The following is an 18,385-nucleotide window of genomic DNA, read 5'->3' as shown; positions in this document are numbered from 1 at the left end:
CTTTCAACTGATAACGAAAAAACAAATTTTCTTTTATAACGGAACAAACTTAAAAGAAAACGCAAGTTAGTATATATATATATATATATATATATATATATATATATATATAAATATATATATATATATATATATATATATATATATATATATATATATATCACAACTAACACTACAGTCGGGTGAAAGAAAGCTGAGTAAGCGAAACTATATAATAATATATTTCGATTGCTAACTGCAACCCTCTTCAGTAGTACAAATTGGAAGGAGGAACTACCCCAACCCTTATGTGACCTGAGGTCGGGTCAGGGGGAGGTGGAGGAAACGTGTTGACAGTTTGTTTGGTGATGAATAATCCTGATATTATATCTGGGGTACATTAACCTTTGGAAATATTCATCGTGGGCAAATATTCAATTAAAGTGGATTCCTCCATTTTTCTTCTGAACACACGGCCTAATTTTTAAATAAGGTCGGATTTGTCCCTGTCCAGCCGGTGATCAAATTTGTTCACGGGTTGAAACACGGCTGAACTTTCTTGACCATACTTGATAGATCTCTTGTGTTCATTCAATCTTGTTCTTAGGTCTCTCCGTCTGGCCTATGTATGAGAAAATGACCTTGGAAAAAGAGAAAATAATGACAGAAATACAAGATAGACATAAACAAAATAATTGAAGGAACCATTTGATAACATACTGCTTTATCTGTTCTCCAGAGTTTTATGTTATATAACTCAGGGACGAACTTTATTGGGTCCCGATTTATTTAGGTCGACTCTTTGTAGCAGCTATTTATTAGCCACAGGAAATCTGTAGCATAAAAAAAAAAACAATGATGAATAAATAGATAAAAAAAAAAAAATTAAATTAAAGAAAAGAAAAGAAAAGAACAAAAATAAGATAAGATAAAATAAAATAAAATAAAATAGAATAAAATAAAATAAAATAAAACAAAATAAAACAATAACAGTAATAAGATAAGATTAAAGAAGATAGAAAAAAAGGTAGAGAGGGGTAAATGTTGATTCTTTTATCCTTTCCAGGCCCAAAGACAGCCCATGGCCAAGTGTGAGCCAATGTGTGGATGAACGGGAATTTTATGGGCTACACATCAAGGTCTAAATATACAGGTCAGACCGTTGGAATTCTTCTGCGCAGCAATATTTATATTTATATTTTATATAATATTTGTCAGAATATAACTAATTGCGTGGAGCAGTGCGAGCGAAGGCAACGTCATTTTTGAACGACGGACCAGCTTCGACTGACAGCTATAGGACCCGCTAACCCCACTTTGAGCAGCCAGGTGACGTTCACGGGCCCGCTGCGCCAACTCCCTCGAAATTCGGTCGGAAGTGGTTAGACCTTATATTCTTAGATCTTGCTACACATAAAAGAGGAGGAAAGGTCTCGTTTAGACCCCTCAATCACACCCGTTTCCCGCACCCCCCACTCCCCCTACTGAAGAAGCAACAAGAATGACAACTGTTTATGTAAATAAATAAATAAATGAATAAATAAATAGATAAAAATAAATAAATAAATAAATAAACAGATAGTATATTAATAGAAATATACAAATAGATTAAAAAATAAAAATATAATACATAAAAAATGGACGAGGCTAAATATAAGCAAGCATTATGTGAACAAGTACGAATTAGTATTTGTATTCTGTGTAATATATTTTCTATTAAAGGGTGTAGTTTTTCTGTGTGAGTATTGAGTTTACACTTATATACCAATTTGAATTATTACCAGGGCGTGCATACCAAAACAATTATATACTCTAGTAGAAGTACAGGGCAGGATATATAAGATGGGGGAGAGGGGGGGCAGGGAAGGAAAGGATGAAATGGAAGGAAGTTAGTTATGATACGTGTGGGGCAGACCCACTTCGGTTATATCAACATGTATCTATATATACTATTGTTGATAGATTTGAGCGTATATGTATATTTAATGTATATGAAAATAATTTCTTTACCTTTTTATGGAAATAATGTATCAGGTTAGACTGTATTAGTCTAGAAGTTTTTCCAGAGAATTTAATTTGTAATCAAAACTTCGCAGACTCGATCACACAGGTTATGTTCGCCACAAAACATGTTGGGTAAACGTTACTAAAAGAATCCCAAGAGAATAATTACTTCCTAGAAATGGATATTTATATTTTTACGCAAATGTATCATTATGGTATGAGGGATTAATGTGGTAGACGAATATTTTAATTCCAGGGAACATATTTATATTTTTTTCTAGATCATGTGATAGTTTGGAAACAATGATTGGTTACGTTGTTGGCTTGATTTGGAAGGCGGTGCCCCTAAGCGAGCGTAACACCGTCATCCCTTCTGTTTACAAGTACATGTGTAAAGTACCGTTTTAATAGTGACAAGTTTCAAACTTGAATATATCACCGCAGACAAATTAATTTCACATATCACCAGGTAATGTAATTGTTTTTATATAATGTTACATAAAATAGTTATAAATATGATTATATACATGAGGGATAATGTAACTTAAGGTCACACATTTAAAAGGAAGTAAAAATCTGGGTTGTGAAATAATAATTCTTGCTTTTTTGTGTTCCCAACGTGAATGGAGCATGTATGCGTAAGTATATACGTACTATATACATACATACATACATACATACATGTATACATGTTATACTGATGTATTATTAACAATGAAATTAGTTCTGCTCATGTAAATGTTAAACTGGTTGTTACGACACATGAAAACTTCAAACTTGCGAAAGTAATGTTCTTGATTCTATGCTGAGAAGAAATTTCTTAATATTATATTCTAGTACTAGAACTATGTCTATTACATCGCTTAGTTCACTTACCAACCTTTATTTTGAACACTAAACAATGCAATTTGATGCATTTAATGTCATATACATGCAATAATTCAGCTTAATTTTGCATATTTTGCAACATAGTTACTGTAGTAGTAATATTTAATGTGCATCTTCACACACTGAACAAGTTGGATTGTAATTCTACATTACAAATGAAAGTATTTTTTTAGAAGTGTATACTTACGCGATATAGCATTAGAAAATTAAATAATAATCTTGTAAATTATAATGCATCAATATACTGTAATATACGTTTTTCTTGGAAATCAATAACACATAAAGTTGTTATGGGCGATATACAAACGAACGAGGCCGCAGCAACTCCTTGATACGCCATCTTTGTTTTGATAGATTCAGAGGTCGAAGACGACGGCTACCCTGATTATCTCTAGAATTACAGATACCGCATTACTAAACGCAGGTTAGTTTAGGTTTGATTAGGTTAGGTTAAGTTAGAATAGACGAATTTACCATACTTTCATTTCTTTGATCTCCGCATCTATCAAAATAAAAATGGCGTCTCAAGCAGCCGGCGCAGTTCTATTCGTTTGTGTATAGCTTTTTGCAAAAATTTCCTGTTGTAGATTTCCGCCAAGGAAAACGTATATGAAGTTGATGTATAATGATTTATAAGATAAATATTTAATTTTCTAATGCTATAACGCTTAGGTGTGCATTCTAAAAAAAATACTCAAATGAATAACCTCAATAACGATTTCAACCACGGCGGGCGCTAAATACGTCGTTTAGGCCAGCCAATCTGGGCAAGAAGGACATAACTGTCTGAGACCGGTAAGGGTAGGCACCATCGCTGTTGGTGGTTGTACTAGTAAGTTCTGGCGATAATTGATGCATACATTCGTACGTACACACACACACACGCACACACACACACACACACACACACACACACACACACACACACACACACACACACACACACACACACACACACACATATATATATATATATATATATATATATATATATATATATATACATAATGCATACATAGTAATAGGTAGAACATGCATAGTAATGCATTCATAGTACATACATAGTACATACATAGCACATACATACACACATAGATACATATATATATAAGCATGTTTACATACATACTTACAAACATGTAAGCACGCATACAAACATGTAAGCACGCATACATGCATCCATGCATGCAACATGCATACATGAGGAGAGGAGGGGATGAGGGAGCGAAAGAGAAAAGAAAGGAAGGAATGTGGAAAGGAAGTTCGTATACACTCTATTAACATGTATATATGATCACACTCAAGCACATACACAAACTCATAAAAATTAAATCCACATTTTCGTCATTTTTCGCCTTCTGGTTAGCGTTTTTTTTTTTTTTTTTTTTTTTTTTTTTTTTTTTTTTTTTTTTTTAAGATTGTATTGAGTCCCAGCGGCCTCCGCCGATTAAGGGACTGTCTTTTAATCAAAATGTGTCTTGTAGCTTGGCTGGGTTAATGAATAGAGCATGATGTAGATGGGTGTAGGATGGATTCCATTGATAGGATCACAGTCGTCTCCTTATATACTAGTTAAGCATGTTTGGTGTAGGTTGTTACATGGGAAACATATTTGTGAAAAAATATACAATATAAAGGTGTTAATTGTATTGTATGGGGTTTAGTTATATTATTGGTGGATGTGGCTAGACATGGCGTATGTATAGATGTTACGATAATGTAATTGGGGTAAGTATAAGGAAAGGTTAATAGACTTGTCTGGTGGCATTAGGTATTTCGTGTTGGCCGATGGTGTGACAGCATTGTCTTACATTGCATTCCTTGACTCATGTGTTTTATATATATATATATATATATATATATATATATATATATATATATATATCGTGTGTGTGTGTGTGTGTGTGTGTGTGTGTGTGTGTGTGTGTGTGCACTAAAATAAGAATAAACACGTGGTTCTCAGTATATGAAAAAAAAAACACTGGGAAAATTAAAAGACTGACCGAACTTTTCGTCACACACACACACACACACACACACACACACACACACACACACACACACACACACACACACACACACACACACACACACACACACACACACACACACACACACACACACACACACAGTGGCACGGTTGGTAGAGCGCTGGACTGGGAAGTACGATAGTGCTCGCAGTACCCAGTTCGAATCCTGCCCGGGGCCGAAATTATTTCGGTATCGCTGTGCTTCGGGTCGTTACTCTGACTCTCGTGGGCGGGGAGTTGGGTGTGTGTGTGTGTGTGTGTGTGTGAAAGGTCATAGCATTACCCATAGATCGGTCATACGAGCTCTGAGCTCTCTTCCGGGAGGGAAATAGCTGTCAATCACGAGTCCAACACGTGATCCAAAGACCAAGGTAAACACACACACACACACACACACACACACACACACACACACACACACACACACACACACACACAGATACCACGACACGATAGTGCAGTGGTTCGACGAAGAAACTGAAAAAAGTATTGCTAAAAAGAGACAGGCTTATAAGAAATATAAGTGCTCGGATGCATCTTATGACTATGAAAGTTATGTATCAATACAGAGAGATTTAAAGAAGACAATAACAAAAGAAAATGACAATGCGAAATGAATATCGCTGATAAATCCAAAGAAAATCCCAAAGAATTCTATAGTTACATTAGAGATAAAAAGGTTGTTAGGAATCACATTGGTCCACTATTATCTGCTGACGGTCAACTTGAATATTCAAATGAAGGAATGTGTAATATTTTAAACAATTATTTGAGCTCGGTATTCGTAAACGAAACACCTCAATGTGAACTCCAAACTGAAACCTGTGAAAAGTCTAGGGTAAATTTACTCGGGTAAATATAACAAAATAAAAAATTAAAAGGTGTATAGATAAACTCAAAGTTAATAAAACACCAGGGCCTGACGGTTGGCATCCAAGAATCTTAAAAGAAAAGAAAAATGACATTGTGGTTCCATTAGAAATTATTTTCAAGAAATCCATCATATCCGGAGATGTCCCAAGAGAATGGAAGCTAGCTAACTTTACTCCCATATTCAAAAAAGGTGACAGAAAGAAACCAAATAACTATAGGCCTATAAGTTTGACTTCAATCGTAGGAAAAATAATGGAAACTATCATCAGAGATGCTATCGAACATCATTTAGAAAGTAACCGTTTGATAAATGATAGCCAGCATGGTTTCAGACGGAAACGTTCTTGGGTGACTAACTTACTTGAATTCTACAACACAGTTATCTCGAATTATGAAAAAAAAACACCATATAGAATTAATATATCTAGACTTTGCAAAAGCTTTTGATACCGTCCCACACGAAAGACTACATACTAAATTAGCTTCGCACGGAATAAGTGGTAGCCTATTAAGTTGGACTAGTAATTGGTTGAATGATCGAAAACAGAGTTGTTTTAAATGGAAAAAACTTCTAGATGGAAAAATGTTACAAGTGGAGTTTCTCAGGGTTCCGTTCTTGGGCCACTTCTATTCATAGTATATATAAATGATATAGACCATGGACTAAAATCTACCGTTTCCAAATTTGCTGATGATACAAAACTGTGCGGGATGGCAAATGATCACTTAAACCAATTAGATATTCAAGAATATTTAGATAAATTACAGCAATGGTCTGAAAAGTAGCTAATGAAATTTAACACAAGTAAATGCAAGGTAATGCACTTAGGTAAAAATAACAGTAAGTACGATTACAAGTTATTTGGAAATTCGTTAATAAAAGTGGATAGTGAAAAATATCTCGGCGTAATTATCAGTAACGATCTCAAATCATTCAAGCAGTGTATTTCAGCCTCTGAGAAAGCAAATAAGATTCTAGGACTGATTGCGCGATCTTTTGATTTCAAAAATCAAAATCCATCACTCATTAACAAGCTATATAAATCGTTAGCTCGTCTACATTTGGAATATGCTGTTTCTGAATGGTCACCGAATCTCATTAGAGACATTGGCTGATTGGAAAAGTACAACGGTGAGCCACAAAACTGATTCCAAATATCAAAAATAAATCATACGAAAATCGACTAAAACATATGAATCTGTTTTCCTTCAAAATGCGTAGACTCCGGAGTGACTTGATACAGGTCTTTAAGATTCTAAAGGGAATTGACATCAGAAGTGACAAAATTTTCACAATGAATGAGAATCAGACAAGAAACAATGGTCTCAAACTGTCCGGAAATAGATTTAATTTGGAAGTGGGTAGAAACAACTTGGCTAACCGTGTAGTTAATGAATGGAATAAACTTCCTGCAGAGGCAGTGCAGTGAAGTTCAGTTCGAAGCTTTAAGAATCATTTAAACACCTAAGCAAGATGCTGTAATGATCATCATTTATTTTATATTATTTGTTTTGTTATCATCTGTCCGTTTGTTTATTATTATTTGCTTGATTCTCATTTATTATTAGTTATATGTCAATTTATTATTATTTACTATTTACCTGTTTGTTTATTATTTAATTATACCTATGTATTTATTCTATTTATTATTTCCATTATTAGAGTTTTTATTTATTCACATTTATTATTATTATTATTTTTTCGCATTCGACCTAGATTTGGACCAAAAGGTCTCCTGACGGCATGCTCCGCCTTTGTAATTCTTTGTAGAATAATGTAAAAGAAGAGATGGAGAGGAGGGAGGGAGGAAGGGAAGAAGGAAGGGAGGGGGCAGGGCAGGATTGATAAGATGGGGGAGAGGGAGGGAGGGGGAGATTTGGGGGTGTAGTGGAAGGATAGAATGAAATGGAAAGAAGTGAGAGTTATGATAGATGTGGGGCAGATCCCCTTGCTCGGTTATTTTTCTAGTTTCGTGGACTTTTTTTTTATGAGGGAAGGAGAATCGCAAGAAGGAAGGAGTGAGGCAGAGAAAAAAGGAAAGACGGAATATAGAAAGGAAATTAGATCATATACATGCTGTATACGTACTGTACACATGCTCACACATAACCGCATACACAAATGCTCATAATAAATATATATATTTTTTCGTCTTCTTTCCATTCTATTCTTCATCAAAATAAATCTGGTTTGAAATTAAAAAAGGAAATGTATTTTCTGAAGAAAAAAAAGATAAAACTAGTTATCCCTTTATAGATAACATTTTCTTTTGTTAAAAACGAAAAATGATAATCAGTAATATATAACAAATCTATATTTTTGTACATGAAGTAATGTTTTGCAATAAAATAAAATATGATATTGAAAAATGATGTAAATTATATATCATGTATCTTCTTTATTATATTTTTATTCTATTTTTAGTTTTTCCTTTTCTTCCCGTATTCTACATCGTATTTTTATTTTTCAATCTTTTTTTACTTAATTCTTTTTCTTTTCTTCTCCTTCTGTTATTTTATTATTATTATTATTTCTTCTTTTATCCTCTTTTACTCTAGCATGGGCAATGTAGTTGCAAAAACTAAGCGTGTGTATAAAATTAAAGCTACCCCTTAAAAAAGCTATGTTTGGTTTGTAAAAATAACATTTCTTAAATGATTCAAGTAAAACATACAAATAAGTAAAATTTATATGTAAAAACAAAATATTTAATAGATTTTGTTATATGATTTGTACTATTATTGTATTTTGCGGAATATTGTATTAAAATTGACTTGTGTATGAAGTGTGTTGATGATTTATTATATATTGAGGGAATTCTACTACATTTCGGTGAATTTTAAATTCAAATATGTATTTAAGATAATTTTGGATAGGCGTTTAAACGCCTTAACAAATTTGTAGTGTAAGAAAATTACGTTATAAGAAATGTACTGGGATTGGTGACGTCACATCTATATTATATTCGATTGGTAATGTGATTTGGGTACTACATTATGTACATGGATTTACTTTTAGAAAGTTATCTTGAACTTTTGCATCACTTGAAATAAATAATTGAGGTACACACACACACACCACGCCTCGATGGCGCAGTGCTATGACGGTCCGAGTTCGAATCCCGCCCAGTTGAATTAATTTCAGTATCGCTGCACTGCGACTTGTTAACTCACTCTCGTGGGCGGGGAAGTGTGTGTGTGTGTGTGTGTGTGCGTGTAAGGCACACCATTACCCAGTGGTCGGTCATATATGAGCTCTCTTCCGGAAGGGAAGGCTATCGATCACGAGTCCAACACGTGATCCAAGACCATGGTGAATCACACACACACACACACAAAATCACTCGCATTCAAAACTAATGTTACACACACACACACACACACACACACACACACACACACACACACACACACACACACACACACACACATATATATATATATATATATATGTATATATATATATTTAATCAGATATTCTGAAATTAGTAATATATAACAAATATATATTTATATATAAAATAACATTTTATAATAGATACTTGTACATTTAACTGAAATATTGTATAAATTGTACGCACTATTATATCTTAATATTTATACTCAAGAAATTTGATAAAGAATTCTTGGATTAATTTTCATATGAAAAACTTTAACAGCCTGTTATCGCTTCCCAATAGTCCAACAAAGTTAAATTCGTAACTTTGAAGAGGTGTAAACCAATTTCATAGAAAATTATTTCAAAGAAGAACAAATCGAAAGAGGTATTAAAGATAAATGGGTGCCCAAATTGCTTGTGATCCATAAATCATGTATGGGGTGGCTGAATAAAAAATATAATTATTTGGTTAAAGTAATTTTATCAAAGCACTGACAGACGTTCGTACACTTAGAAGACGAGAAGACTAAACCCACGCCAATCTTGCATTTGGCGGGAAAAACAGGCACGAATCGCATTGCGATCACAGAAATGCTCACAAAATATACAATAATAAATATATATATTAATAAATAAACAAAACTAGAAATATGTACATAAAAACACAAGAAATGTCACCATTACAATCATTATCAGCCCTGTTTACATTCACGTGTAAGCAGCGTGGATATTGGCTCTCTGTAATTGATCCGAACCAAATGTGTTTTGTGGTAGATTACAGGTACATCACAGATAGATTTAACTGTTGTCCTCTTATCTCTTATAGAAATATTTCTTGCCTTCATCACAAGCCATCCATTATGTTAGAAATTCTAAAAAAAAAAAAAAAAAAAAAAAAGTGCCGATATGTGTGAACACTTCCATTGACTTACATTGTAATTGAACCATCTCGGTTCAAACTGCGGCGGTTGAAACCGGTAGTGTGAACAGGGCCTTTGTTATGGGAGAACTAGCCTCCCTGCGAGTACTGGGTTCATTAGAAGACACAGCGCAGGTCATTCCTTGTAGCAATTTGCTTCTTCAATCCAAGTGGAGATAGAGGACAAGAAGGGACCGCCCACAGAATTCATAATTGAAGTGCGTCGAACCTAAAAGTAAAGCTATCCCTTTATATATAATATTTTCTTTGGTTAATAAAGAAAAATTCAAAGTCAGTAATATATAACTAATTTATATTTTTGTGTATGAAATGTTTTGCAATAAAATATTGAAAAGTGGTGTAAATTGTATGTCATGTATCTTAAAATAGTTACTAAAATTTGATAAAGATTTATTTTAGCAATTCTCAGAAATAAGTCCAATCGCGGTCTTGTAATTACAATACATAAAATTACATTCGAAAAGGTGCAAAAAGTTAAAGTTATACCTTAAACAAGCTATGTTTTGTTTTTAGAATTAACATTTCTAAAATAAATCATATAAAACATATATGTAGATAAAAATTCTTTGTAAAAAAAAAAGGTCTAAAAGATTTTGATGTATAGTTTTTACTACTAATGTTTTTTTTTGTAATATTGTATTAAAATTGACTTGTATATGAAATTGTTGATAATTTTTTATATTAGTAAGGGAGTATATTAATTAATACTGTATATAAGAAGTGAAATGTAATTTTGGAAAGGCGAATGTACGCCTATGCAAATAATTAATATAAGAAACATAGACAAGGTGTTATAAAGAGGAACAATAATGATGTATTCAGTTTGTAATGTGATCTGAATACTACTTGATGTACATGAAGTCACTTTAAGAAAGTTATCTTGGAATTTTTCATCACTTGAAGTAAATCAGTGGGACACAATTATTTGTTTTAACTAGGGCTGAGTGAGAGAGAGCCACGAAATAATGGCCGTTGTGTATTCATTGGGATGAGCTCAACTAGCTAGCCCATTCGTGTGTGTGTGTGTGTGTCCCAATGATTTATTTCAAATGATGGAAAGGTTCAAGATAGCTTTCTAAAAGTAACTCTGTGCTTATCGTGTAGTATCCAGATCACATAACCAAATATTCAATAATTATAACTAGTCGTAATTACTTATTCCTAAATCACTTATGTAATATATATTCAGTAGATTCATGATTAGCGGAGGCGAAAATTTCGCCTGTCAAAAATAAGCTGATAGATAACACAACCATAGAAACGCTATTTCATAACAGAACCAAGAGCTTCTCTACCAATGGATGCGACATAGGACCCACCTGAACTCAACGCCAACAGAACACTAGTCATAACACAAGTAGATCCTTACGTTACAGAACACACAGCTGAGGAAATCAAACAAGAGATAGAAAGACTGAACACTAACACATACGTCACACAGGTCATCAAACTCCCACGTACCAAAACCGTTCTCAAAGTAAAACTTGAATCCACACAAATGGTTAAGGACTGCATCCTCGAGGGACTGAAACTATTCTCGCAATCATTCCCCACACATACACTCAAACAGGAAACATGTACATACATTCCACAGTGTACCAACTGCTACTCACTTGAACACACACGCAGACAATGCCCACACCTATTCCCATACATGGTCTCTTCAAACTGCGCTTCCACAGAAGAGCGACGAGACAAATACACCTGTGTAATGACCAAATGCCTCCTCTGTCAAGGGGACCACCCAGCTGTTGCACACCGCTGCCCGAAGAAGAAAGAGAAAGAAAAAAAAAAAGAAGAAAGAGAAAGAAAAAAAAAAAGAAGAAAAAAAAAAAAAAAAAAAAACAGAAAAAAAAAAAAAAACAGACAGACACACACCAATACACAAACGTACGCCACTGCCACTAAGTCAGAACCCTGCACTCCTCCCTACACCAACAACCACAACCACAACACCTCACCACATGACAACAATAAACACAGCCATTACACTAGCCACACTTATGGATACAGAAGATCCAGGTTCATTCCAGAATACACTCAACACCATATACCAAGCCAACTGCCTCCCCACAGTCATAATCCCTCCCAATGCCATCAATTCAACCCTACAAGCAAAGGCACTTAAGAACCCAAACCAACTCACCATAACATCTAACAACACACACACACACACACACACACACACACCATAACATCTAACAACACACACACAACCCACCATAACATCTAACAACACACACACACAACCCTAACCAACATCTAACAACAACATCTAACATCAACATCTAACATCAACAACAACATCTAACAACACACACACAACCCACTATAACATCTAACAACACACACACAACCCTAACCAACATCTAACAACACACACACAACCCTAACCAAGATCTAACAACACACACACAACCCACCATAACATCTAACAACACACACACAACACACCATAACATCTAACAACACACACACACACACCCTACAAGGAAAGGCACTTAAGAACCCAACCCAACCCACCATAACATCTAACAACACACACACAACACACCATAACATCTAACAACACACACACACACACCCTACAAGGAAAGGCACTTAAGAACCCAACCCAACCCACCATAACATCTAACAACACACACACACACCACAGAACTCATGGATGCAACAGAACGAACACTTAAAAGACCTGCACCAAACACCGATGAAACTAACCCCCCACAAAAACAACGAACACCAAATCAGAGAAGAAACAGCCTGGGACTAGGACTTGTAGCAACAGAAACAGAACAGATACCATCAGACCCCACACACGACACTTTCAAAACACTCATCAACACCCACAAAATCAAAATAATATACACAACAACACAACAAGAAAAAAAATCATAATTGAGAAAATAGCCAAAGACACAATAAACCTAACCAACTACAACATGATAAGAATAAACGAAACAAAATTCAACAATCTTAAACAAGGACACTTCGACCCCCGAAACAAGAACACAGAACACGAACCACACTGGACACACAACGCCGAATAAACAATAACTACACACTTCTACCTCAACATTATGAAACAAATACACATCATACAACACAACATAGTACAGTGGACATTCGACAGAAGAAACGGACTTTGTAACATATACAACATAACAACACCAGACATAATACTTTTAAACTCGATAGGTACACCCGACAGACTAAAACTACACAATTACACAATACACCGACGAAACGACTCTAATCAAGCACAAGCAGGCATAGCAATAGCCATTAAACACAACATCATATACAAAATACTAGACGACTTTCAGGACGAAATACTAGGACTAAAAATAGACACAAACCAAGGACCCATAATAATAGCAACAATATACTTACCCCCCAGACGCCCCCTCTTTCCTATAGATGGCATACTAAGACTAACAAGAAAAAAACTACCTGTATACATATTAGGAGACATGAACGCCAAACATCCTACACTAGGACACAACAACACAAACACCACAGGAAGACAGACAGCACAACTAATACAAAGAGGACACTTAACACACTTAGGGTCAGACTTTCCCACCTGCATCACACACAACGGACAAGGAACACCAGACATAATACTAACAAACAGACATCATCACTTAAACTACAGTATCACACCAGGACAACTAACTACATCAGACCAATAACAATACCTACACCAGAAAGATACATATTCCACAAAGCAGACTGGATAGGATTCAAGAACACACTAGACATAGAAAGAACAAAATATGACAAAGACAGAACAACACGTAATAAACAATACATTGACGACAAACTCAACACATGGTATACTATGATAGAACAAGCCATGGACACACACATTCCCAAAACAAAACATAAAATTCTACCACACCCAAGACAATCAGATACATTAAAAACTACCACAATGACAGTACCAACAACTACAAACACTATCACACAATAACGGCACATGGACACCACAAGCAAAACAAGCACTACGCGACATACAAAATCAACTACTAGAAGAAAACAAACAACTATACAACGAACACTGGAACAATGAAATACGAAAAATAAACCTACAATACAATGACACCAAGTTCTTCTGGACACAAATTAAACGACTAACAGGAACAACTACTAACACAATATACACAACAACCACAAGATACACAAGACAAAGACAAAGAACACATATTCATACAGCACTGGAGAAACATATTCAGAATCACAACAGCAGAAAACGCAACATTTGACATGGAACACGAAAGAACAATCACATCACAAGTACAAGAAATACAAGACGACATTACCCCTATCAACTCAGCTGACATGAGACGACTCGACCCAGACAACACACTCACAAAACCCTTTACACTAACATCAAACAAATAATAAAGAACTTCAAAGACAAAACACCCGGACAATCACAAGTAAACAAAATAACATTAACTAACATTCCAGACTCAACACTACAATTACTCACAGAAATCTTCAATGAAACATTCAGCATGGGATACTTCCCCGACACATTCAAAACAGCTACACTAACATTCATACCCAAACACGGAAAAACCTCAGAGACATAAATAACTACAGACTAATATCACTACTCGAAGTCCCAGGAAAAATACTAGAAAAACTCATACTACAAAGACTACTCAAACACTTACACAATAACAACCTAATAAACGAAAACCAACATGGATTCACAAGAAGAAGAGGAACACACACAGCCATAGCCACACTATACGAAACAATAGGCATAAGCCAACGACACAACCACGGATGTAACATAGTATCACGAGACATAACAAAAGCATTTGACAAAATATGACACACAGGACTTAGATACAAAATACACCAAACACACCTCCCAGACATACTAACAAGGACACTTTGCAATTACCTCGACAACAGACAAGCACAAATACAAATACACCATTGTACAGGCAGACCCTACAACATATACAATGGAGTCCCCCAAGGAATCCTTTCACCAACACTGTTCAACCTCTACACACACGACACTCCCAACCCGACACACGGAGTCAGACACGTACAATTTGCAGTTGACCTGACACAGATAATCACATACCCAAGCAAAAAAGGCAAAAACATGTTAGCTCTAAAAACAAGCAGAACAATAGAAACAATAAACACATATGAACAACAATGGAAAATACAAACAAACACAAAAAAATTCCAACTACTAAACATATCAACACAGAAACCAGCAGAAGTACGGATTGGAGACACACATATACACAAACAAACATAAAAATACTAGGACTAACACTTGGAAACAGAGGTCTACAAACACACACAAACAACAGGAAACTACAAGCAGAAAAAACATTACAGACACTAAGACGATTCAGAAACCTAGACACCAAACTAATATTAAGACTATACAAAGTACTCATACGACCTCAACTAGAATACATACCAATAATAACTATCACATTAAAACCAAGCCAACTCCAAAAACTACAGTCAATACAAAACACTACGATTCGCCACACACTCCATACCCCCATACCTTAACACAGTAGAAGAACTACACACACAACATAAACTCGAACCACTTAACAGAAAACTCCACAGACTAGCTTACAGAACATGGAACAGACTTACAATCACAAACCCAGAATTAGTACAAAACAGCGAAAACATAGACACAGAAGACGGACACGATCACAACTGGTGGCCTAGAGTGTCCCCTATCGTCAACGCCCCCCACCCGAACCTAAATAAATACTTTAAACACAAAAAATACACCACTTTATCCTTCATTGTTCTAACCATACTAACCCAACTAACACTATAACTACTATTATTACTAACATTATTATTATTATTATTATTATTATTATTATTATTATTATTATTATTATTATTATTAAAAATGATAACACGTGTGAAGCCAATCGCACGTGATATCATAAAAAAGTCAATGAGTATGGCAATAGGAGTCACGACCCTCCTCCGACATAATTGTAAATGTATATAAAAAAAAAAAAAAAAAAAAAAATCGTCATCCCAATGGGGGAAAAAATCATACTCATTGAAAAAGAGAGAGAAAAAAAATATATATGTATAAATAAAAAATATATACATGTAGAAATCAAGACACCCCCCCCCCACCATCACGAACACAAAAATAAAAAGAAAGATAAGAATACATACCCCCAAAAATTCAAAACCTAAAAATAGGCAAAAAAAAAAAAAAAAAAAAGTCCAAAAGACTATAACCTAACCGAGCAAGTGGGTCTGCCCCACATCTATCATAACTTATACTTCCTTCCGTTTCCTTCTTTCCTTCCACTAAACCCCCAATCCCCCCTTCCTCCCTCTCCACCATCTTATCTATCCTGCCCTCTATATTTTCTTCTCTCTCTCTTTTTTTTTTTTTCACCAAATCGTCCTCGTTTTTTTTTCTTTTCTTTTGTCCTCCTTTATTCTTTCGTGGGCTGCAATGTACAGACAACTATATTTTTAGACACAAAAACCTAAGCGTGTGTATAAAATTAAAGCCATCCCTTAAAAATGCTATGTTTTGTTTGTAAAAATAAAATTTCTAAAATGATTCATATAAAACATACATGTAAATAAAATTTGTATGTAAAAAAATGTTTTCAGTATATTTTGCTATATAATGTATACTATCATTGTCTTAAGTATATTATAGTATTGAAAATGACTTGTATATGAATTGTGTTGATAAATTCTTATATAGTTGAGGGAGCACCACCATAATTGCATTCAACATATGTAAGATTATTTTGGAAAGGCGTTTAAGACGCCTCTTCAATTACTTAGCACCATATTGTAATGTTTTTATCGTTTTGGGGTCAATAACGCTACAAGTATAGAAAGTTCGATTGATTATTTGAGCTGAATAGTGAATACTACGTTATATACATTGAGTTACTGTAAGAAAGTTATCTTGAACTTTGCCATCACTTGAAATAAATAATTGGACACACACACACACACACACACACACACACACACACACACACACACACACACACACACACACACATATATATATATATATATATACACCACGACTCGATGGCGCAGTGCTATAACGGTCCGAGTTCGAATCCCGCCTAGAGTTGAAATAATTTCAGTATCGCAGCGCTGCGAGTCGTTAACTCAACTCTTGAACAAGCTCGGCAGCCATTGTGCATGGACCAACTTCCAAACGCACCACAGTTCTCGTTAAATATATATATATATATATATATATATATATATATATAAATATATATATATATATATATATATAATATCAAATCACGAATATACTCGTATATTCAAAACTAATGTTACCCCTAAATAAATAGTATGTGTATATATATATATATATATATATATATATATATATATATATATATATATATATATATATATATATATATATATATATATATAATGTCTTCATCATCATATCACTTGGAGTTGGGATGAGTGCGGAGATGACTGATCAAACCAATCCTCGCTCGGAAGAGTCTGTTGCAGTGGGAACAGATGTGCACAGCTGGTCCGGGATGAGAGGTGGAGTTCTCACGTTCCTTCCGTCTCTGTCGTTTGAGCTCTTTTTCCTGGTCCATCTCTCCTCGAAGTTGTCCACACTGGATTTTATGAGAGATCGCCAGGCTGGACGGTCGTCGGCAGAAGCTTCCCAGGTGTTGTGGGGAATGTCACATTGTTTGAGTGAGGCCTTCAGTGAGTCTTTGTCTCGCAGCTTTGGTCTGCCAACTGCACGCGTGTCTGTGGATGGTTCATTATAGAGTTATCTCTTGCGTAAGCGTCCGTTTTCTATGCGATGAACGTGGCCGGCCCAGCGGAGCTGAGAGCGCATCAGGATGGCGTGAATGCTTTCCATCTTGGCCCGCTGAAGCACCTCAGTGTCTGAGACCCTATCTTGCCACTTCACACGGAGCAAGGTCCTGAGGCATCTTATGTGGAAGGCGCTGAGCTGTTTGGTGTGCCGGTTGTATACTGTCCATGCCTCACAGGCGTAGAGCAGGGATGGTAGGATTGCTGTTCTGTAAAACTTGAGGTTAGTGTCGAGCCGGAACCCTCTTTGCTCCTAGACGTTTTGTTTCAGTCTGTCAAACGCTGTAGGTCATTTCTTCATCAATGTTGATAGAGCGTGACAGAGTGCTGCCAAGGTAGGTGAACTTGTCTGCCACTGTTAGTCTTTGACCCTTGGTGGTTATGTGGAGTTCCGTGTACACAGCTGATGGGGATGGCTGGTGGAGGACTTCA

The 18,385-nt window shown here is 35.3% G+C and overlaps 1 protein-coding gene across 1 annotated transcript in view; it reads right to left on the bottom strand.

Annotated features, from left to right (window-relative positions):
- Window positions 1–17,906: 17,906 nt before the first annotated feature.
- LOC143033060 (uncharacterized) overlaps window positions 17,907–18,385 on the bottom strand; it is an 862-nt gene continuing 383 nt past the window's right edge. Inside the window, exons 1-2 of the mRNA XM_076198258.1 lie at window positions 18,235–18,385; window positions 17,907–18,092 (exon numbers count right to left, since the gene is read on the bottom strand). The exon at window positions 18,235–18,385 is cut by the window's right edge and continues 383 nt beyond it. Coding sequence (XP_076054373.1) covers window positions 17,907–18,092; window positions 18,235–18,385 — 337 coding nt within the window. The remainder of the gene's footprint in view (window positions 18,093–18,234) is intronic.

The sequence above is a fragment of the Oratosquilla oratoria genome, chromosome 15, assembly GCF_046742065.1.
Source record: "Oratosquilla oratoria isolate Oo_2021 chromosome 15, ASM4674206v1, whole genome shotgun sequence".
NCBI lineage: Eukaryota > Metazoa > Arthropoda > Malacostraca > Stomatopoda > Squillidae > Oratosquilla > Oratosquilla oratoria.
This window is presented reverse-complemented; position numbering and strand designations above follow the sequence as displayed.